This window comes from Macrobrachium nipponense, chromosome 28 (genome assembly GCF_015104395.2).
Source record: "Macrobrachium nipponense isolate FS-2020 chromosome 28, ASM1510439v2, whole genome shotgun sequence".
Taxonomy (NCBI): domain Eukaryota; kingdom Metazoa; phylum Arthropoda; class Malacostraca; order Decapoda; family Palaemonidae; genus Macrobrachium; species Macrobrachium nipponense.
In genome coordinates, this window is record NC_087217.1 from 70,196,316 (window position 1) to 70,219,208 (window position 22,893).

Sequence of the window (22,893 nt, forward strand, 5' to 3'; positions counted from 1 at the left end):
TCAGCTATCGCGGCCGGGTTTGGAACCTATCTACCGCGATAAAGAACGATGGTTTCCACTGTACGTTTCAAAAACTTATGTGATTTGTTCCGACACGTTATACAAACCATTGGTCCTTCACATAAGGAAGACTCACTTATTGGTGGGAGGAATCTGAGTCTTGTGAACAGACTGGCGTTCACCCAACCTGGGTTCCCTCCCTGGTCGTAAGAGCAAGGGGGGGGAACCTAGCCTCTGTCCAACTGATCGGAGTGAGAACTGCAGGATCAGCGGCCAGACCTCTGGACCAATTCATAAGAGGGAGGCATGCGTACCTCTTATAAATAGCAAGCAAGAACTTCAAGTCATAAGTAAAGGCCAAATATAAAGCATTGGGTTTGACTCTTACTGCTGTCCGCTTTCCCCCCTCACTAGGGAAGGGATGGATAAACGCTTCTATCCCTAACTAAAGAGGTAGAATGGAGCTCAGTTACGTAGCTTACCTGCACCGTCATCCTGTCCAGCATGTGACGACTCCTACCCTCTGCCCGCAGGAAGAGGGAAGAAAAGAGAAGGAAGAGGAGCCAGTCACACTCATTCATTCTCCATTCATGCGATATCACGAGGACGAGATGCAACCTTGTCCTGTTAAAGGAGCTGGGTAAGCTACACAACTTGTTGAGCAGCCACCACGGGTCCCAAGGAAAAAGTGTCCAAGGACCTGTGGGCAATATCCCAAAGGTAGAAGGAGGTGAAGGTGGTCTGGTTGGACCACACCCCTGCCCTCAGCACTTGTGCGACTGACAAGTTCTTGCGGAATGCAAGGGTCGGACCAATACCTCTAACTACGTGGGCTCTCAGATGAAAGGTACTGGTGTTGGCACTCCTCTCGGAGTTGTATGCGTTCCTGATCGCCACACGAAGCCAAAAAGAAACTGTATTCTTGGACACTTTTTTCTTGGTCACCCTGGTGCTAACGAAGAGGCGTCAACACTCAGGCCTGAGGTGTTAAAGTTTTCTTCAGATAGCGCCGTAGCACCCTAACAGGCCAAAGTAGCACCTCATCCGTATCATTATGAGTAAAGTCCTCTAGGGAGAGGATTGTGAAGGACTCGAACCTGGCATCAGGGACCGAAGGGTTCTGAGTCTTCACTACGAAATCCGGGACAAAATCGAGCATAACTGATCCCCATCCCCTTGAGTGTTTGACATCGAAGGAAAGACCATGAAGTTCTACTCTCTTTGCTGATGTCAGGCCAGCAGAAAGACAGTCTTGAGGGTCAGATCCCTGTCTGACGACTCCCGGAGAGGCTCGTATGGTCTACGAGTCAAACTCCTTAGGACAAGAGTCATGTCCCACCCAGGGGGCCTGAGTTCCCTGGGTGGGCAAGACCTCTTGAAGCTCCTCATCAGGAGAGATATTTCAATGGAGGAGGAAATGTCAACTCCTCGCAGCTTAAGGACTAGGGCCAGGCAGCTCTGTATCCTTTGACTGCTGAAACAGAGAGGAGCTTCTCTCGGCGAAGGAAGATCAGGAAATCCACTAACTGCTGAAGAGTGGCTCTGAGCGGAGAGAGACCCAGTCTACAACATCAACCACAGAAGACGGACCACTTTCCTTGGTATACTGCTGCAGAGGACTGTCTGAGGTATCTAGCCATCTCTGTTGCTGCTCAGCGACAAAAGCCTCTCGCTCGCAACAGATGGTGGATAACCGCCAGCCATGAAGACACAGTGAATGTACTGCCTGGTGGTACCGTTCTACATGTGGATGACACAGCAGGTTGTGCTATGGGGGAATCTCTCAAGGTGCCTCCGAGAGAAAAGCCGGCAGGTCAGGATACCAAATGGCCTGAGGGCATTTGGGTGCCACCAGAATCATCCGAAGATTGTTGGTGACCAGCACCCTGCTGATCACCTTGCGAATCAGGCAGAACGAGGGAAAGGTGTACACTACGAGGTTGTCCCACGGATGTTGGAATGCGTCCTCTGCAGCTGCCCATGGGTCTGTCACAACTGAGAAGAAAACCTTAAGTTTTCCGTTAAGCTGGGTGGCAAACAGATCCACTACTGGATGCCCCGACAGGTCAAACAGCCTTTCCTGGGTGTAGAGACCACTCTGTCCCAATCACCTGATTCTGACGGCTGAGCTTGTCTGCCACTACATTCCTCTTGCCTGGAAATTATCTGGCTGACAGCTCTACCGAGTGTGCTATGGCCCACTCGTGCACCTGCATCGTCAACTGGTGTAACGGGAGGGACACTAGGCCCGTTTGTTGACGTATTGTCGCTCATCAACACCACCGAGTGTCCCAGCAGCCATTCCCGGAATTCTTGGAACACGAGAAATGCTGCCTTGAGTTCCATGACGTTGATGTGAAGGTGCTTATTGTGTCGGTTCCACACTCCTGCAACCAGCAACTCTTCCAGGTGTGTACCCAAACCCTCGATCGATGTCTGAGAACAAAAGCATCTCTGGAGGGGGAGTGCGAAGCAGCACTCCTATTAAGAGGTTCCTGTCATCTAGCCACCAGGCTAAATTCTCCCTTACCTCCAGGAAGAATTGCGGATCCAACGCCTGTGACCAGCACTCCTTTAGTCTCCATTGTGGAGACCGCAGATGAAAATGCCCATGAGGGACTAACTTCTCTAGTAACGACAGGTGACCAATCACGACTTGCCACTGCTGAGCCGACTGTTCTTGTCGTGACAGAAACCAACAAGCTGCTTCCCTGAACCGGCTGATCCGCGAGTCTGCGCGAAGACTCGTGCTGCTACCGTGTCGATCAGTATGCCCTGGTACTTTATCCTCTGCTTGAGTTCGAGATCTGACTTCTTGAAATTTACCATGATCCCCAGATCGTAGCTGAAGTCAAGGAGGTGATCTCTGTCCTGTAGCAACTGTGAGCAAGAGCTCGCCAGACCCGCCAATCGTCGAGACCTCATCAGATGTATCCCGACCGAATAGGCCCAAGCTGACACCAGAGTGAACACCCGTTGAGGATAAAGCGAAGATACTTCCTAGAGGACTGATGGTCAACCGAAAGCAGGAAATTGTTCTCCGATAGAATGGAGCACTGAGCGTGCAGTTTCCATCGTGAACCAAATCTGGCGAACGAATCGGTTCAAAGGAGAGAGATCTATCACCGGTTTCCAGGCCCCCGTAGACTTCTCCACCAGGAAAAGTCGGCTGTAGAACCCTGGTGACTGATCTCGTACGATTTCCACAGCTCCATTGCTCAGCATGGTCTGCACTTCTTGAGGTCCCCACCCGCGGAGGCACACACACCTGAAGAAGAAACAGTCAGGTTAATGGGGGGGAGGGGGGGTTCCTGTTCGCTCAGCGGGAGAAAGATCCCCCCTGGGCAGACAGAAGACCCTGAGTACAACTCAAGGGTCTTCTGTCTGCCCAGATCAAGAAGAGGCAGAGAGAGACATGTCCTCCAAAGGGGAGAGAGCCATACGAGGGAGCTGACGAGGGGGGGAGAAAAGAAGACAACGTGTCCGTCACCAGAGGTGTCGAGGGAGAGCTTTCTGACGATACCTTGACAGCTTTACATGGCTTCTTCCTCTTCTTGTACCGTTCCCACTGCTCCTCCGACCAAGAAACACAACAATCACAAGTTACTACGCAAGAGCAGTCACGCCCTCGGCACCTTGTGCAAAGTGCATGAGGATCCACACTTTCACTAGAACAGAAAGCCCCACACTTCCAGCCTCCCACTCCAGGGTACACTCTCCGAGTGGATATGGGGCGTGAAGGCTTATACGAATCGTGGGATTGCATGATGATTCCGATGCAATACCACAAAAAACAATAGAAATACTTACAGAAGCACACTCAAACAAATTAGATTCAGGCTGAAAGCCAAAAAGCACATTTACGATCTCACAACAGAAGTGGGCAGAGAGGTCAACACACGTCTGCACCCAACGGCGGTCGAAAGCAAAGTGAAATGTTTACATCCAGTCAGGCGGGACTCCCGACAATCGGACAAGCAGTTACTGCCTAACTACCTTGTCATTAAATCTTATGACCGGTCCAGCTAGCGCTGAAAGTAATTCCTTATGTAAAGGACTGATGGTTTGTATAACGTGTTGGAACAAATGTCATCTATCTATTAAGTGGATGGGTCCCCATCCCCTACACTCACCACCTACTAGTAAATTACCTTGTCTCCAAGCTTCAGTTAATGGATTATCTATTGCCAAAACTATTCCACACAAGACTTCAGGTTTGTATAGTAACCAGGAAAAATGCAAATCATCTTTAAAATTTGTGGTGTTTGTACAGAAATGTGGAGCTATTCACTTTGGCTAAAGGAAAGAGCAAAATATTTGAAGACATTAGTACCAAACATATGAAATGCTAAAAAGATAAGTGAGAAACATAAAACACCAGTCACCAAAAAAAAGAATCTCTTGACAATATAAATATAAGTCTGGGTTCTTACCTGTTGACTTGACTCTATCTTGACTTTACCCAGCTTTAAATCTGCTAAACTCTCAGGAAGACTGTGCTCAGCATCATGACCTGGAGGACTGGTAGCAGCCCTAGCAATAACAACTGCAACACCATCTTCAGTAATCCCAGGGGGCAGGGGACGATAGTCTGACACTGCTGTTAGCTGCAATATAAAATCTGAGTTACAAATAAAGTACTGACAGGAACACACATCACAAGCAAATTGCCCTACAAAATATACTAAAATAATATTTTAAGAGAAATTCATTGCCTTCCAGCACAGAAACTTATTTAATAAATACAAATATAATGGTAATGTGTCAAATGCATTATTTGTACACATGAATAATAGTAATCATGGTATTAACTGGACAGACTCCACGGAAGTTGTTTTCCAAGATTTAGTGTAAAGAAATTTAATAGAATCCTGTATAATTAAACAAGACTGATAATTTATTAAATATCAGCCTAGGTCTATACAAAGTTGATGAAATTTTAATGAAGGGTATTTTAAAACAAGTAGGCTATTAAGCATTAGGACTGTTCGGTAGTTGTTAGTGTTGTTTGTTTTTTTAGCATCATTTGTCTTGCCACGAAGTCTTCTTGTGACTGTATTTGTTTTCTTGGCACTTGTACCTGAACCTTGATGAGGTGTAGAAATACATGAAAGCGCTCGGTTCAAGTCATTTCTTTTCACCCTTTTCCTGGCTGTATGCATATATGATCATCACACGTCTACAGTGATTTCTTGCAGTATTTAATAAAATTTATTCTTAAAATACCAACCTCTTTACCTTGAAAGCTGTATGAGATGCTACTTCCCTAATGATTAGAATCCCTCTGCTGGTACTGCCACCAAGAATGGACTAATTCATTTGACAGCAAAGACCTATGAATGATGCTGGAGGCTCCTTGCAAGGGCTATTACCACTCTCACTCTGGTGAATGTGGGACTAAAGACCTTAAGTCTAAGACAGCAGAGCAAATGAATGAAGGCCCTTACCTATCTCAAAATAGGTATCTTCATAATCTCCAAAACTCAACAACTTCCTAAATAAATAAGAAAGGCTAGAGTATATGCCCTAATCATTTAGGATATGAGTTCCCCTACTGTAATGAGGGGTATAAGTTCTCTATATATTTCATATTAAATCTCTACATCCCACCATTAGTGTCAAGGCAAGTATAGTTACATCTCCATTGGGCTGAACTGAAAACACTATCAAGAAAGAAATTTTTATGGAAATTTAAGGTAGTTTCTACCATTCTCACACTGTGAAACTTTATCTTTAGGAGTGGCATAAAAGAAAGGTCAAGATTAGATTATGTTTCCTTGACTTAGGTGTTCAAGGAGACTATGAGGGGAAAAGTGACTCTTAGAATGCCTGTGAGGAGTTTGAGGCACAAAGGAAGTGGATCAAGAATGGCAGAATGATGCCAGAGAAGAACAAAAACTCAAACTTGATGCCTTAGCATGGTGCAGGGCCAAATAATCTCCTGCACATCAGATAATTGACAAAAATGGACTGGTAGAATCAAAACATCTGGAAACTTAGAAGGAGAACGACAGAGCCTTACACGAGTAAAGACATCTCCATAGAGGAGGAGATATCTATACCCCTCAGTTTCAAGACTAGGCCCAAGGTCAAACAACCTTTCTGCCATGTTCGTGTGAAGGGACCACTTGGTCCCTATCACCTGATTCTGATGGCTGAGCTTGTCTGTTCACTACATTCCTCTTGCCTGGAATGGATCTGGCCAACAGCTCTACTGAGTGAACTACAGCTCACTCATGCACCTGCACTGTCAACTGGTGCAGTGGGAGAGACACGAGGTTCCCCTGCTTGTTGACATATGCCACTACTGTGGTGTTTTCGCTCCTCAACACCACAGTGTCCCATCACTCGATCCTGGAATTCCTGGAGGGCTAGGAAGGGGCCTTGAGTTCCAGAATGTAGATGTGAAGGTGCTTGTTGTGATGATCCCACACTGATATGTCTGAGAACTGAAGCATGTCCGGAGGGGGAGTGTGCAACTCCACCCCTATTAAGAGGTTCCTGTTGTCCAGCCACCAGGCTAAACCCTCTCTCACTTCCTCTGACAGAGGAATGAGTAAGGATTGAGGGTCTAAAGCCTGCAACCAAAACTTCTTCAGTCTCCACTGGAGAGACCAAAGGTGAAGTTGCCCATGAGGAACCAGCTTTTCCAACGATGACAGACTATTCATAAATTGCCACTGTCGAGCTGGCTGCCCATCATGACAGGAACAGCTATGCTGCCTTCCTGAACTTGCTGATCTGCAAGTCTGGGGGATAACTCGTGCTGCTACTGTGTCACTCAGCATGTCCAGATACTTCTTCCTCTGCTTGGGAATGAGATTCAACTTCTCAAAATTTATTACTATCTCCAGATCGTGACAAAAATTGTGAAGGCGATCCCTGTCCTGTAGCAACTGTAAGCATGAGCTTTCCAGGACTAGCCAATCTTTGAGATACCTTAGAAGAAATATCCCTGCCAAATGGGCCCAAGTGGAAACATGGGTGTACATTCTTGTGAACACCTGAGGGACAGTTGAGAGTCTGAAGTATAGTGCCCTGAATTGGAACACTGTCTCCTCGAGGATAAAGTGAAGGTACTTTCTGGAAGAGTGATGAATGGGTATTTGAAAATACGCATCCTTCAAATCCATTGAGAGCATGATGTCAATCTCCCTGATTGAAGCAAGCACAGAGCATGCCATATCCATCGTGACCCGAGTCTAGTAAATGAATTGGTTCAAAGGAGAGAATTATCACCAGCCTCCAGGACCCCCAGGGCCTTCTCTATTACAGAGAGCCGACTGTAGAAAACCGGGGACAGAGCTCGCACGACTTCCACAGCTCCTTTGCTCAGCATGGCGTGCACTTCTTCCTTCAGTGCCAGATCCTTGGCCGACCCAGGGATGTAGATTTGGTGACAGACCGAAGAGTTGGCAAGAGGTGACCTTGACTCGAAGGGAAGTAGATATCCCTCCCAAAGGGCATCTACTACCCAGGTCTTGGCTCCATATCTCTGTCAAGTTGCACGATGACGTGATAGGTAACCCCCAACCAATGGCAGCAGCTGGAGGGGAACAACACCCCTAACGTTTCTCCTTCTTCTTTCCCTTACCTCCCTTCCCCTGAGGGAAGGAGGGATAAAGACGAAGGAAAGAGCAACTTCTATTTTGGCAGCAGTCAACAACTTGAAATCCGTCATTGCTGAACATGAAGTAAGACAAGCAAGACATAATCTCTATGTGGCCTCTTTCCTCAACAAAATAAGGATACAGCAAAGCGTAATGTTGCAACAAACGCCGACCAGCCCGAATGAGTTCCTCCAACTCCATTTCAAACTCCTCTTCCACCAGCGGGCGACAGGAGATAACTGCCGACAGGAGGTAAACAAAAGAGCTTAAAGGATTGCTCTTCTCCACAACCCTTGGCAAAAGAAAGCGACACTTGTCAATAAGAGGTGACAGCAGCTGAGTTCTGCATTGCATCCACCATGACTTGATGAAAGGAAGACAGTTTAAGCGACCCGGGACTTGGCCAAGTCCACACAAGTCGACCAAAGGAAAGAAAAAGAGGTGCCAAAACATGGGAAAGATTGGGAGGCGGTGGGAGAGGAGTTGCAAAGACTCCTGCATCATCTGAAAGCAAACGTACATACTTGAAAGCATTCCTATATGAAACTTTGTTAGAAAGCTCTGAAGCTAGAATAATATCTAACTTGGAAAGAACTTAGATACTACAGTGTGTCAACTTGAAAGAGAAACATTAAAAGAGGCAGTAGTAAGAGATTTGCCGATAGCTGAAGAGAAAGCAGACAAAGAACAAACACAAGCATTACGAAGGAAGAGGAATATGCTAGCAGACGAGAATTTAGAATAACCAAAACATGAGAGAGATAAACAGTCGACTAAGTCGACATATCTAAATATGTAAAACTCTATACACACATATTATCATCTCAATAAAATGTCTATACCTATATTATATTATTAAACTATGCATGCTAACACCCCAAACTAGGTGTTGAAGACGGCAGAATGTGCCTACGGAGTGAGCATCAAAAGGGAAAAGTAGGTATTGGAGGGCACAGAACCCCATCGTCCCAAGAACCAACCCGGTTCCCTGGCAGCGGACATTACCAACTGTCGCCGGGCAGTCCTAGGCTCGGACTACGTACAGATGAGGGCACTAACATCTCACTTTTAACAGGGAACGCGAAAAAAAGCACACACTATGGAGGGATTCGGAAAATTCCCGTCACGAACTCAGTTCAACATGTATTAGAACTAAAAATAGATTTAATGTAATTTTCCAACTTCTCTTTACGCTTTTCCTAAACGAATGGGGAGCAGAAGGCAGAGGTACAAAGGAAGTAAATACTAGCGCTACCAAAATGCCTAGTCTGAGTAGGGATAGCTACAGATGAAGGGACACTAAGTTGGATAGAACTGACAGGTTTAAGTCCTAACCTAACTAATTGCATTTGCAATCTATCAGTTTCCCGGCATTCCTATATCTGACATATTCAGGCATAAATTTCTCCGAACAATTCCCTACATTCTTCACATCTAGTAGTTCCAAGATCACACTCTGTACCCTTGCAAGTACCAACCAATGTTGATCAACTTCCAATTTCAACATCCTGGTTACACTAAAATGATATTGTTATGATACAATAAAGTTTGTTCATACTTATCTGGCAGATATATATATAGCTGTATTTTTCTGAATCCGACAGAATTTAAAAAACTTCCAGCATAAGCAGTGGTCGGCCAGGTGGTTAGTACCCATTCCCGCCGCTGGGAGGCGGGTAACAGGAACCATTCCCATTTTCTATTCATATTTTTATTCCCACTGTCCCCTGAGGGGAGGTGGGTGGGTACTTGATTATATATATCTGCCAGGTAAGATGAACAAACTTTACTGTATCATAACAATCATGTTCATGAAAACTTACTGATCAGATATATCAGGATATATATAGCTGAATCCCACTGTTGGAGGTGGGAAGGGACAGAATAGAAGGATTTTGGGAAAAACAAATGCATGCAGATGATTTACATCTTGGTTCCACCTGTTAGCATAGCTGACTTCGTGATTACTGTCACCCCCCAAGTCTGCTTCTGCTTTACTAGAGTTGCCAGCGAGGTAGAGACCTATATAGCTGGCGCACTCCAGATGATCTGTCAATGGGGGCGTGACCACAAAGTGACTAGACCATATTGACCATACCATGAGGGCTAAGAAGTAAAATAAATATATGCATATATATATATCACCACCTGACCAACCTAGCCAAAGTTAAGGTGTTTTTAACTAAGGCTTAAGAGTTAAGAAGTCGCCATTGGCGGCGACTCAACAACTAAATTAAGAGCTCTTCCTAACTATTTTCTACAGGATAGGATGAGTGGTACTTCTTGCCCCCAAGATTGTGTCTGCAGACCCACGTAGGCCCTAGCGAGCAGCAGATCTCATGCCAGTCTTCACATCCCGCAGGGAGTGTGAAGCAAACACAGAGTTGCTTCGCTAAAACGTGGTACTCAGGATGTTACTGAGTGCCATGCTCTGTTGAAATGCTTCTGAGGCCGTGCCCTCACCTCGTGAGCATTCAGATCAAAAGATTTCAAATCTTTGTTCAAACACAATGAAAGAGCCTTTTTTGAAAGAGCTCCTTAACAATAAAGCCAGGGTGTTCTTTGATATGGGCAAGTCTGGCCTTTTTCGGAACTTGTGCCATCCCTTGATTCCAAGCTCCTGGCCCAAGGACTAGACGGGTTTCCATTCTTAGGCCACAACGGAAGGTTTAGAGAACACACCGCATTGTGTTCTCTAAAGCCAAAACGTCTGACGATGGTTTAAAAACCTCTAACTAACTTTGTCGTATCTAGAGTGGTTGGAAAATAGGCCTTTCTGGTCACGTGCAATAAGTTAACCGAAAGGAGAGGTTCGAAATGCTTTGACATCAAGAATTTCAGACTACGTCTAAGTTCCATTTGAAAGCTTTGATCTGGACATGCACAGTCAGTCCGTCTGTGCTAAAGTCAGGTGACCGACCAGGTGACCAGTCAGACGAATCAAGGACAGCAAGGCTGTACTCTGAAGACTATAAGGCACTATTCTTCGCTGAAGGATGAGTGTCTGGACTGCCTGGGCGATTCAAGCTAAGCAAACCTTGGGGGTGTATCAACGCAACCCAACGTCGTCAGCGAATCAACTCATGAGCCAACTCCTGACTCGAGCTTCTGGTGCCAGGAGAAAGGAGCGTGGATCAAAAAGGCGTTCAGTCCCTTAGGACGAATGCCTGACAGTCCAACCTAGTCTCATGTTACACGATCATCGGGGGTGTATCAACGCAACCGACTTCGTCAACAAGAAACTCAGGGCTACTAAATGTCGCCTGATCTCTCACGAGTGTCTGACTCCGAGAAAACAGGTGAGACAAAAAGTAGATGGTGAGCGAGTTTCGAGACTCCACAGACCTCAAAGATCGTGAAGGGCTTTGTTATTTGACAGATGCAAAACTCTGAGCCCAAAGGCCGTCAACAACATATTTGCGTATTCTTTAATAGTTGTGACTGCCAGTTTATCCCATTCTTCAGACAGAAAGGGAAGACAGTAATCTTATTCCTGACAACATCTCGATAGTCTGAACGTAGTCAGACTCAGAGCGGAGAGGTTTAAATGTACCTTTCGAAGTGAGGCTGTTAGAGTAGACCGACTCTCTCGGAAAAGGTCCTTGGAAAGTGAACTAGGAAGGACGTGATCTCTGAGAATCCAGGATCTTGAACACCGACATATGGCGATCAGCGTCATTGACGTTCCTTGTGACGTCATAAATCATCTTATTACATTTCCTAAGAGTATGAAAAAAGAGGAAAAGAGACTAAACATCCATCCCCGTTCAATACCATAGGATGGCGTGTAATGCCATCGCTCCTGGATCGAGAATAAGGGAATAGAGTAGATGAAGCCTCTTCGTCCTCAACATAGCGAAGAGATGTATGAAAGGACGTCCCTAAAGTCTCCACAACTCTCAACATACTTCTAATCAAAGATTCCACTCGGAAGTCAGTAGTTGTTGCCGTCGATCGAGAAGATTCATACAGACTTTTGCAATCCTGTAGCGAACCTCTTGAGGATCGTTACGTTCTATGCCTGTTGTCATAATAGGCTCTTTCTCGTAAACTCGAACAGGGACCGAGAGATAATACTTCTTAAAGATATGAGAGAGCTGTGGAATTGTCCGAGTTGATCTGGACCACTGGTTCCAAAACTCGTCTTTGAGGACTGGACGGGACGACCCGAATTGCTTCCAATTCTTTCAGATTATGTGCCAGGACATCTGAAACCCTCTCCAGATGCCTGGCACCTTCTCGCTATCACCTCAGGTGATACTTGAAGCACTGAAAGATGTTCAGAATCATTTCTAGATCTTGGATAATATTTCAGTTTTCCAATAGGAAAAAACTGTAGAGGTCTGAATTGCAGTCTATTCAGGGAAACAAACTTCTTCAGGAAGGAAATGGTCCCCAGCAGGCTCATCCATTCCCTCACCGAGCATGCTTACTTCCCTAATAAGACTGCGCTTTACCTAAGCAGAAGAGCATATAATAGTGCAATGTCGCGGTAGACTCGTAGTCCTATTACAGTGCGGTAACGAGCACTGAAAAGAAAGATATCTCTTTGTTGAAACATAGTTACGCAAAACGAAAGGCAAGCAATGTTTATTCATGCATGTTTAGAAAAATCCCCTAAATCTTAGGCTAAAGTCTGTGATTGTAGGGCAGAGATACAGTTAGTCAGTCAATCCCGCAGGAGAGAGAGACGTAACCGCTCGCGCAGAGATACGGTTAGTCAGTCAATCCCGCAAGAGAGAGAGACGTAACCAACCGCGCATGACAGCGAACTAGCTAGTACTAGCTCGGTTGGAGGAGTTCAGTGACAGCAGCTTACTTTCGTCGTCTCTTACTCTTATGCCTGGGTTGCCAGCTACTCTATTCTACAAAGGAATAGGTCTGTTATTTTTGAGCAGAAAAAGACTCAAGCTGGTATATTTAAGCGAAACAGAAAACGCTAAATATAGAGCTGCGTTTGTGTCGTCATAACACTACCATAAAACGGTAAAAGATAAATCGGAAACTCCTGGAAGGCTGCAGGGAGTACCAATTAAATGCCCTTAAAATAATAGACCTCTCGGTTGCCATCCGAAGAGGTAACTACAGCATGCGTATATGACTTGAACCAACCAGTAGTAAAATAACACAAGGCAAAATATGATATGTTATGATACAATAAAGTTTGTTCATACTACCTAGCAGACATATCTATAGCTGAATTCGGAAATATAGCTACATATATATCTGACAGGCAAGTTTCATGAACAAATCGTAGAGAAACGAAGTGGACAGCTCAAGCTTCTTATGTTATTGGATATAAGCGTTCATTGACGTAGTCTACAAGTCTATTTCTTGTACGAGTCTGCGATTGATGAATGAGAGTTCTTCCGAATCTTATCCGCTTACGCAATATAAAGTTATTGAGATGTTTGTCAATGCGAGAAAGTCACTGAATTGACAAAACGTAATCCAGGAAGTCGAGCATATTATTTTCCGATTCCCGTATCAATCGAGGAAGGGGCAAGAATCCTGTTAAGAGACTGGGCTTACGGCAGGTAGGACCCCGATGTTCAACTTCGGCAGCATAGTCCCGAACAACGGAAACTAACAAAATCTATCATCTGAAAAGCCCTTTCAGATGGACTAAAAAGCTTGCAAAATTATCCTGGGAAGAGGAAGGAACTCTCCAACCAGCTTCCTCTCCCGTATCACAACGAATGCCTGCTAACGCTTAAATTTATTGGCAGATATGGCAAAGGAAGTCCTGTCTTGCGCTTTCCTGAAGAGCGTCCTGTGAGTGCCTTTGTAAGAATCCTACTGAACGTTGTTGAGCGTCATGACGTGCAGGACGTTGAGCTTTTACATTACCCGCGTAGCTGCCTTACCACAAAGCATTGACCTGACGGTAAGCGGGTAGAGCAAAAGAGATCTTCCCTTGAGCTTTCCTTAACTCCATCCAATCCTGGACTTTGCGAAACGCAATATTAATTGACAGAGACCTCTTGAATTCACGAAACCCGTGGTCTTGCTGAGGTTCGAAGACGAAGTTGCCTGTTCACTTTAAGCTTCCTCCGAAGCACTGCTTACTTCACATTCTTTGCAGGTAAGGTAGAAGGGATCACCGAAGGTAGAGGTAAAAAATCTTTAGGCCCAAATCTGCTTGAAGAGTTCAACAGAAACGTTCAGCCAGGCGATACACCTGGCGTGCGCTGGCGCACGCTCGGTGTCCACTGGCGCGCGCCTGGCGTCCATCCGAGCATCCCGTTCAAGCTGAGCGTCAAAGAAGCGTGCAGAAAAGCGTCACGCTCCTGACAGGCGTCAAAACAAGTGAGAGAAACTGCCTTCAGGGAAGAGCGAGAGACATCTCGGAGAGAAATCCGACTGCACGAAGCAGTCTCAGGAGAAGGGTTGAACGTGTGAGAATACGAGGGGCGAGGGCCTGAACGACCTTCTTATTCACACAGTCACAAAGTAGGACGTCCGCGCTCAAAAAGCGTACCTGTACTATGACTTCTTTTTCCCTTTTTCTCAGTGGAAAGACGTACACGTGTTCAGGCGACGTTCGCCTTCTTACTTCTCACTGCAACGCATGACGAGAGAGAGAGAGAGAGGACATGAAGCGTCCTCTTCTATCAAGCTTCTATTTAGAGGGCACGAGTCCTTCCGAAAGCTCCAACCCCTGCGCGGGGAGGACGCTTCGGAGGATGAGAAGCAATCCTTCAGGATTCGTGCACGTGCACGCACAGTGGCAGCCTGGGAGTATCTTCAGGTCTGCTGAAGGCACGTCAGATCGGTGGGGGTTCCTCGTAACCCTCCTTCGGCTTTCGACATGCTCTCTCCCTGTGTTCCTGGGAGTCCAGCAGAGGTCCCGGCCTAGAGGCGAAATAAGGCCGATCTGACGCACCCTCCACTACACAAGGGGCACTGTCACTGTACTTAGCCACTTCACTTTTGCTCTCTAAAGCAAGCACTTTCAATTCTAAGTTACGAATCGATACAGTATCAGAGAAAGGGCATTACCCTCTACAGACACTGTTTCAGGGCCCGAAGGCAACACTACAGGGTTAGAAGTAGCAACTACAGAAGGGGCACTACACTTCACAACAATGATTGGAGAGCGAGCACTTTAGATTCCAAGATACAGATGGAATCTATAACGTAAAGGGCATTACCTCTCGCAGACATAAGCTCATAGCCCGTAGGCCATACTACACGGTTAGGCAAAATAAAGTCTACAGGAAGGTTAGCAAGTTCACTACCCTGACTTTTGTTTACTGATTAATTACGTACATACGAATCATACGTCTTCCTTACGGAATTAGACAAAGTCTCACACTCCTTACATGACAAATCTCAACAAAAGAAGAAAGACCCGTACCCCTCGTGCATACCAAGTGTGGATCTACTGAAGCTTTCGGTAGCCACACCCTATCTTTGCAGACAACACCCTCTGAAACTAGCCTAACTAGATTCAGATATCTTATGCAAAAATGAATCAAATTCAAATCAATTTATGATAGCGTATGCCTAGCCACAAATAAATCAAAAGACAATTAGGATACTTAGCGGCAATGAAGTTTCAAAATCCTAAGACGGAGGTACTGAAAACAGGTGTTTACAGTACCGGCGACAGAAAAAAATATGAACAGAAAATGGGAATGGTTCCTGATACCCGCCTCCCAGACGCGGGAATGGGTACTAACCACCTGGCCGACCACTGCATGTGCCGGAAGTTTTTTCAATTCTGTCGGACTCAGAAAAATACAGCTATATATATGTCTGACAGGTAAGTTTCATGAACAAAATAATTCTTACATAACCTGATGCTATTGGTTTTGCTTCCGGTGGAAGATATCCTAGGAAAATGAAATACAATACCGTAAAGAGGTGTAAAACAGCCAAACTTTAGAGAATACCAAAAATCGCCCAAGCACAGTGGTGGCAAGGAAAATTCTGACAAGAGCTAAAACATTCAAAACACACCTGGTGGAGAACAGGTAAACTAGACAGTCATCTGGGCAGCCATTCGATTTTTTGTTTGAATGCCGAGTCGCTTAATCGGCACAGAGATATAGCTAACTTTAACAGCAGGTAAGATTCATCATGAAGAATAAATATATATAATATATATATATTATATATATATATTATATATATATATATATATATATATATATATATATATATATATATATATATATATATATATATATATATATATATATATATATATATATATATATATATATATATATATATATATATATATATATATATATATATATGAATATATATATACTATATATATCATATATATATATATATATATATATGATAGATATATATAGTATATATATATATATATATATATATATATATATATATATATATATATATATATATATATATATATATATAGATATATATATATATATATATATATATATATATATAATATATATATATATATATATATAATATATATATATATATATATATATAATATATATATATATGTATATATATATATATATCATATATATATATATATATATATATATATATAATATAATATATATATGATATATATATATATATATATATATATTATATATATATATATAATATATATATATATATATATATATATATATATATATATATATATATATAATATATATATATGTATATATATATATATATATATATATATATATATATATATATATATATATATATATATATATATATAAACTTCAGGCAAAAAAAAAAAAAAAAAAAAAAAAAAAAAAAAACAAAAAAAAAAAAAAAAAAAAAAAAAAAAAAAGAGCCAAAAATGTTGGGCGCTAACTCCCAAACGCTACCGGCATACGAGAGACACTGGTAAATAGCAGCTAGCCATTTAATGGTTAAAATAAATTGTCATTTTGGAGTTGGGGAACTAGGTCAATACCACCAATTCACAAAATATGGTAATATATATATATATATATATATATATATATATATATATATATATATATATATATATATATTATATATATGTGTGTGTGTGTGTGTTTGTGTGTATGTATGTGTGTGTGTTAAAGGGAATATGTGAAATGAGCAACTAGCTTAAGAACATTTGATCCCTGAAGGCTAGTACTAAACACTGGGAAACACATTTGGTCCACTTAACCATTTATTAAAAAAAAAAACACGAACTCCAAGCCGTTCAATGGCAATGAATCCACTAAGGGGGGTTCGTGGGGCTTGTTACCCCGCCCCCTGGCTAAGAGAATGGCAAAACAGCGACCAGATTTTCTGACTAGGTTAGGTTAGCTATTGCCCTTTATTATTGCCAGGTATTCTTTTAGAAATGAAGCCAAAGCCATTTAGAAACAAGGTGTTCGAACATTGCGGGTTGTTGTGTTGTGTTGTTAAGCCTATCGTATCGTGAACACTTTCCACTTGCCAGTACCGGGCTGTTTGTGACTGTGTATTGGAGTAATTACAAATTATGGTCACAAGGCTTTTTTCTGGAGCATTTTTGTTTTTTAAAAAATTTTGATGCCGATTTGTGTCGATTACCCATATTTTGTGAATTGGTGGTATTGACCTAGTTCCCCAACTCCAAAATGACAATTTACTTTAACCATTAAACGCCTAGCCGCTATTTACCAAAGTGTCTCTCGTATGCCGGCAGCGTTTGGGAGTTAGCGCCCAAGCGGAAAAAAAGTTTTTTTCAAAAAATCACAGCTCGCTTAGTTTTCAAGATTAAAGAGTTCATTTTTGGCTCATTTTTTTTGTCACTGCCTGAAGTTTAGTATGCAACCATCAGAAATTAAAAAAATATCATTATCATATATAAATATTAGAATATATGACAGCGTAAAATTTTTTTTTCATACATACATAATTGTATACAAATCGCGATGATTTTAGTATATAAAAAATTGTAAAACGATCAAAATTGGAAAGTTAACCTTTCCAATCTTGAGGGACCCCCAGTGGGAAACCAGGGTTTTTGGGTGGGAAATGAATTAAAGAATCCGTTTTAACCTACAAATAATGGCACATGTAGAATTAGCAATAAACAAGGCTACCAACTAACCTAAACAAATCACCTAACCTAATCTCATAGCTGTATCCTTACTAGCGGGGGGCGGGGGGGGGGGGGGGAAGCTTCGCCCCCCCCCTGCAACCCCCCTTACATAGCCATTTTAAGTATAAGACAGCCTAAAACCCTTTGCGTACTTACTTAGGTTGGAGGGTAAAGATGAGCTGCCATCTTTAAGAATGTATGGAGCCTATGATCCAATACTTTAAAAAGCAATTTAAAATAGGCAAGAGCCAAGTATCCAACAAACTGATCCTTTTGATAAACATATTTAGGCAACCGATTCCTTAAATCCCAAAGTAGATGGTAAATGAGAAACCGCACCAGAAGTTGAAGGTTCACACGCCTCCACGGCTCTCAAAAGACTGAAAAATTAGCGGTGGAAATTGTGTGAAAAGTGTCGTAAAGCGTTAGTTTCCTATGTAAAATTCCACCTGATTGGGTATTCAGTCACTTGATTCTAGTTTTGTTAAAATGCCAGTCCCAAGTACAATGTGGATAATCATCATTGGCTAAAAACTATGACGTTTGGGTGACGTCTTGCTACGTAGAATACAGTCGATGATGTAATAATGACAAAATCTATGTTTTTAACGTACAAACGAACAAACGAGAGCTCAGTCTGAAGAGGAATTTGAGAGAGTTATGAAGTCGAGGGACTTATAGGGTAAAAACATCACAGCAGGCCAAGCAGGCCACCTACAATCAACACCTAGCCACCTCCAGAAAAAGTACATTATAATGCGTCCTGACACCGAGATGGGCATCAGTCGCGACTTGTTGTTGTGAGAAACGGAGCTAAAGACCTCTACTCTCCTTTCGAAGTAAGTATTTTCTCCAAAGTTAGAAATTAAGGCCAAATTTTAAGATTTAAACAGAGGGTACTGAAAATGGCGCCCACGGCAGTGGAAATCTCACCAAAACGCTTTAGAAATTTTTACTTACAACTAAAAATGTTTCGAAGATTGACGCCATCTCGATGTTTACGGAGTCGCTTGTGTCAACAAACTTTCCATTTCCTGTGATAAATCCGCACACACTTGTACCCACAGACGCTGGAGCACTTTTATCACAACAATCGAAACACGATTTCTCACCAACAACAAGCCAGGAGTAAACAGCTGTTTTGTAGAAGATGACGAGAAAGCGTGCTCTTAGCTAATTTTTAAATAAGTAGTAAAACATCAATATTTTACATATTTATGATGATTAATTTGAAAATATTCGTTATTGAAAAAGTAACTCGACTCTGACTCAAATTTAAGTAATTATTTTTCTGAATTAGAACGTTCAAGTTCTGTATTATGACGTCACGACATCTTGACTTTCGTACCTATTGTAAATAATTGCTATACTCAACTGTCATTGCTCAAGAACAGTTTACAGTTATTCATGCAGATTGTTATCAGCTATACATGTAATTGTTATAATCGTAATGCGCATATATATCTTTATTATTGACTTTTTGGATATATGAAGATGTTTTATTGCTGGATTATTGCCGTAGTGTGACGCATCGTTTTCGGTCCATGGGCCTCTGTCTGTTTTCGCACCATAAGAAATTATGGGGCCGAATTTGCAATGACCAGAAAGTCGTTAAAAGAGGAAAGTTAGCATTGAGGGGCATATGTTTTGACTGAGAAAAATACAAATTTATTCAATAGCTAGCTTGTAAAAAATACTTGGTTATAAAAAACTTGATTGACAACTAAGCAGCATGTCTACTATGGGTTTCAGAGACAGTGCAAGCACGTTTTTGGGCAATACCATATTTCTGTAACGAACACTCTTAACAGAACGAGATTTTGCTATAGTGCATTACAACCCAGTGCCGTAATTTATAAGGGTATCGTGAATCACTAATCGTAAAGAATAACGACACTTGTCCTTGTACCAAGAGACAAAAAACTCCATTATGCAGAAATGGATACGAACACGCGTAATAAAGCTCCACCTACCCTCTCCCCAAAAAACACCACCCCCCCCCCCCCCCTCCACCGCCACCCTCTTTTCTTCTTCGTTCCTCCGCCTTCCTTTCTCTCTCTCTCTCTCTCTCTCTCTCTCTCTCTCTCTCTCTCTCTCTCTCTCTCTCTCTGTTGCCATTCGTATGTGTTGACCCTCCAAACTGGGTATAAGACTACACACAAAACGTGAAATTGGTGAAATTAGGCTATGTATTGGAAGTATATATACATAAATATTAAAGCAATTTTATCATTATTGCATTACTATGACAACTAGAATTCATGGAAAACAGTTTATAACCTGTTAAGCGTCACCCACGTAATAATACGTTTACCGCGATCTACTCGGTAGCGCCTTCAACGGGGATATTACGTTCAAGACTTTAACTGTGCTTGTCAAGCCGTCAGCCCCTTAATAATACGTTTACTCGTATAGAAAGTGTAGGAACATCATTTGGTAAACACTCTCAGCACATGGGAAACTTATTTCCAGCCTGGCAAACTCTTTCCTGGTGGTCGCTTATGCTAGAAAACTGCCTGTCCCTGTTGTTTTCTTTCAATACGCTTCGGGCGTTTATCGAGACAATTGGATTTCGCGTCTTTACAATGAATGTCCCAAAGAGGAGTCATATTTCTTCAGGTGAGATCAATCAAATACTAGATGAGGAGTGTGATATTGATAACCTATTTGATGATGAGAGCTCTAGTTCTGAATCCTCCAGTGATGATAAAACTTTTCTTCCCAATTGCGGGGAGTGAACGGATGACTTTTCTTTGCGAGACTGGTACTCGAGGGACGACTCCGAGAGAGAGAGAGAGAGAGAGAGAGAGACGAGAGAGAGAGCGAGAGAGAGAGAGAGAGAGAGAGAGAGAGAATTTCTTACAGTTAATTACAGTATGAATAACAATCATAAAAATCAATATTAACTTTGAAAACTATCATCAGTGCTATGATCGCTGAGTTACAAAAAAAGCGGGTGACGGTACGTTAGCAGCGAGCTCATCAGGGGCGGACGCTTAACAGGATAATAATGGAACGGCGTATGTGTGAAGCCTCCACTAATGTGGCAACGATGATTTTGCCATTCTTAGCATGCAAACATTAAAGCATGCAAACATTAAAGGTTACATTTATTTCTGGCATACGATTATTAAGAAATTCAAAATACTAATAAAGACTGAAATCAATGAAAAGGTGCTAGCAAAAACAAAAAAGCAAAAAAAAAAAAAAAACGTAGTTCGTTCCATCTGCAACTTTTTCCAGTATTCGTTCCTCTATGGTTTTCGGCAGCCAGATATACGAAACGTTAGAAAACATTTGATTTTATCTACTTTAGAAATATCTGTAATTTTTCGGGGTAATTTGGTTGCAAAAAGGGATAATACATGAATTAAATCAAAATTTTTAAATAACAAAGTCGTAAATTTAAACTAAATAACGAGTAAAGTAAACAGTTAGGGAAATAAAACTTTGCAGTTTCGTCGTCTGTCGTCGTCTGCTGTTCGAAATTGTGTTTATGGCGCGCGCGCTTAGAAACCAGGAACAGCAACGGGTTTTCTTAAAGTGCAATGTGGAGTGAACTGAGACCAAAATGTGTATAATAACAATCAAATAAGCACTGTGGAGTTTCAGTTGTGATGGCAGTAAGGATAAAAACCGCCGATTACAAGGGTAAGAATGAATTCAGTTCCAACCATCAAACCAGGGGGGAATAAAAAGTTTCATACTTTCACTAATATAGGCAACAAAATGTTGTTTTATTGTGCTGATTACAACTGCAATCTTGAGTAAGATCAATAAACGTTACATAAATACGCTAACATTGTTCAAATGAGTGCTGGGAAGGCTGGGGAAAGGAAAAAGATGGTGGCCGTCACTGATGAGAACCGTCCATGCAAAACGTAGCCGCCATATTGGATTTCAAAACTGCCTTGAAAACATATTTTACGAAGAGCTCACATGCTTATTTTAGTTCGTATGGGGCTTTCATATATCACAATATGTTGACGAAACTTCAGTCTTTTAAATGGTATGTTAGAGTTGCAATTGTATTCATGTTTCACCAATTAAATATCGAGTGAATAAGACCCGTCTACCGTGATGAGGGTTGGCCTGTCGTGATGTTCTACCCTAGTTTGTTTCAGGTGGGTCAAATGTAATTTTGATTTTTAAACCACTTTTAGACCCAGCGCTGCTTAGATTTATATATCAAACGAAACCTTAGACTTAACCCTTTTTAGTGACAGTACTTTTTCTGAAGGTGGGTTCGACAACGGTTAAGGTGGCCGCAGCTAGTCCACTCGGTTGTTTACCCTATAGTTAAAACATCACATTCTTGAGCTGAAGTAAAACTGTGTTAATAAAACTTGAGCAAACAACCTTTATAAAATTCAGCCTGTTGTATCTTATACAAATTACACTGCTTCAATTAATTTGTTAATTTAATGTCCAATATAAGCAAATGTTTCAGTCAAAGAAAGTTGTACCTAACTAGACACTCGAGCCGGTTTCAACAACAGATGGTTTTAGAATTTCTTTACCGCAAAACTATATAAAATCGCCTTAAACGTTACCTCTATAATACTGTCGCGTTCTTGGGGTGTCAGTGGTGCCAAAGGAGCCCTGTCTGCTTCCCAGTTGCTGAAATTCTCTCGCACTTGCTCAATGTTTACATCTGCCACGTCTTCCATCTTTGTTTTGATGTGACGTCAGCAAGTGCTACACATCGCCACGTAAATGTATAGTGTTTCTACTTGACGTTAACAAATACAGAGTAATGTGTACTTAAATACAGAACTAATATATTATCATACATAATATTTACTTAAAACTATATCATTATAATGTGGTAGTTGTAAATATGTATAATCAATGTTTATGTTCTTACTTAAAAATCGAAACATTACTCTTCAATAATATAATCCGAACTCTGAAGTGTACCACTTTCATTTTTGACAGCTAGACCAGCCAATTTTCATGTGACAGTTCTGCCTTGTAATCTTTCCAAGTAAATATAATTCACTTTAAAATAATCTATCAAAACCAATATTTATAAGAAATGCAAATTAAAGTAAAGAAAAACTGCATAGTTAATGTTGATGTTATATACACATTATATATATTTTTAAGATTATACGAAACGTACCCAGCAGCTAAACTTAAACCCCTAGTAAGTGATGGACCGGCCGGATGTTATTAGAAGGAAATTCAGATTTCTGTGTTACTTTGTGTAAGGAT

At 41.9% G+C, this 22,893-nt stretch overlaps 1 protein-coding gene across 2 annotated transcripts in view; it reads right to left on the minus strand.

The window, feature by feature from the left end:
* The window catches only part of LOC135201864 (conserved oligomeric Golgi complex subunit 3-like), a 158,367-nt gene extending 135,985 nt beyond the window's left edge, over positions 1-22,382 (minus strand). For both annotated transcript variants that reach the window (XM_064231166.1, XM_064231165.1), the window contains exons 1-2: positions 22,230-22,382; positions 4,434-4,607 (exon numbers count right to left, since the gene is read on the minus strand). In XM_064231166.1, coding sequence (XP_064087236.1) covers positions 4,434-4,607; positions 22,230-22,346 — 291 coding nt within the window. In that variant the 5' untranslated portion in view covers positions 22,347-22,382. The remainder of the gene's footprint in view (positions 1-4,433; positions 4,608-22,229) is intronic.
* Between the last annotated feature and the right edge of the window lie 511 nt (positions 22,383-22,893).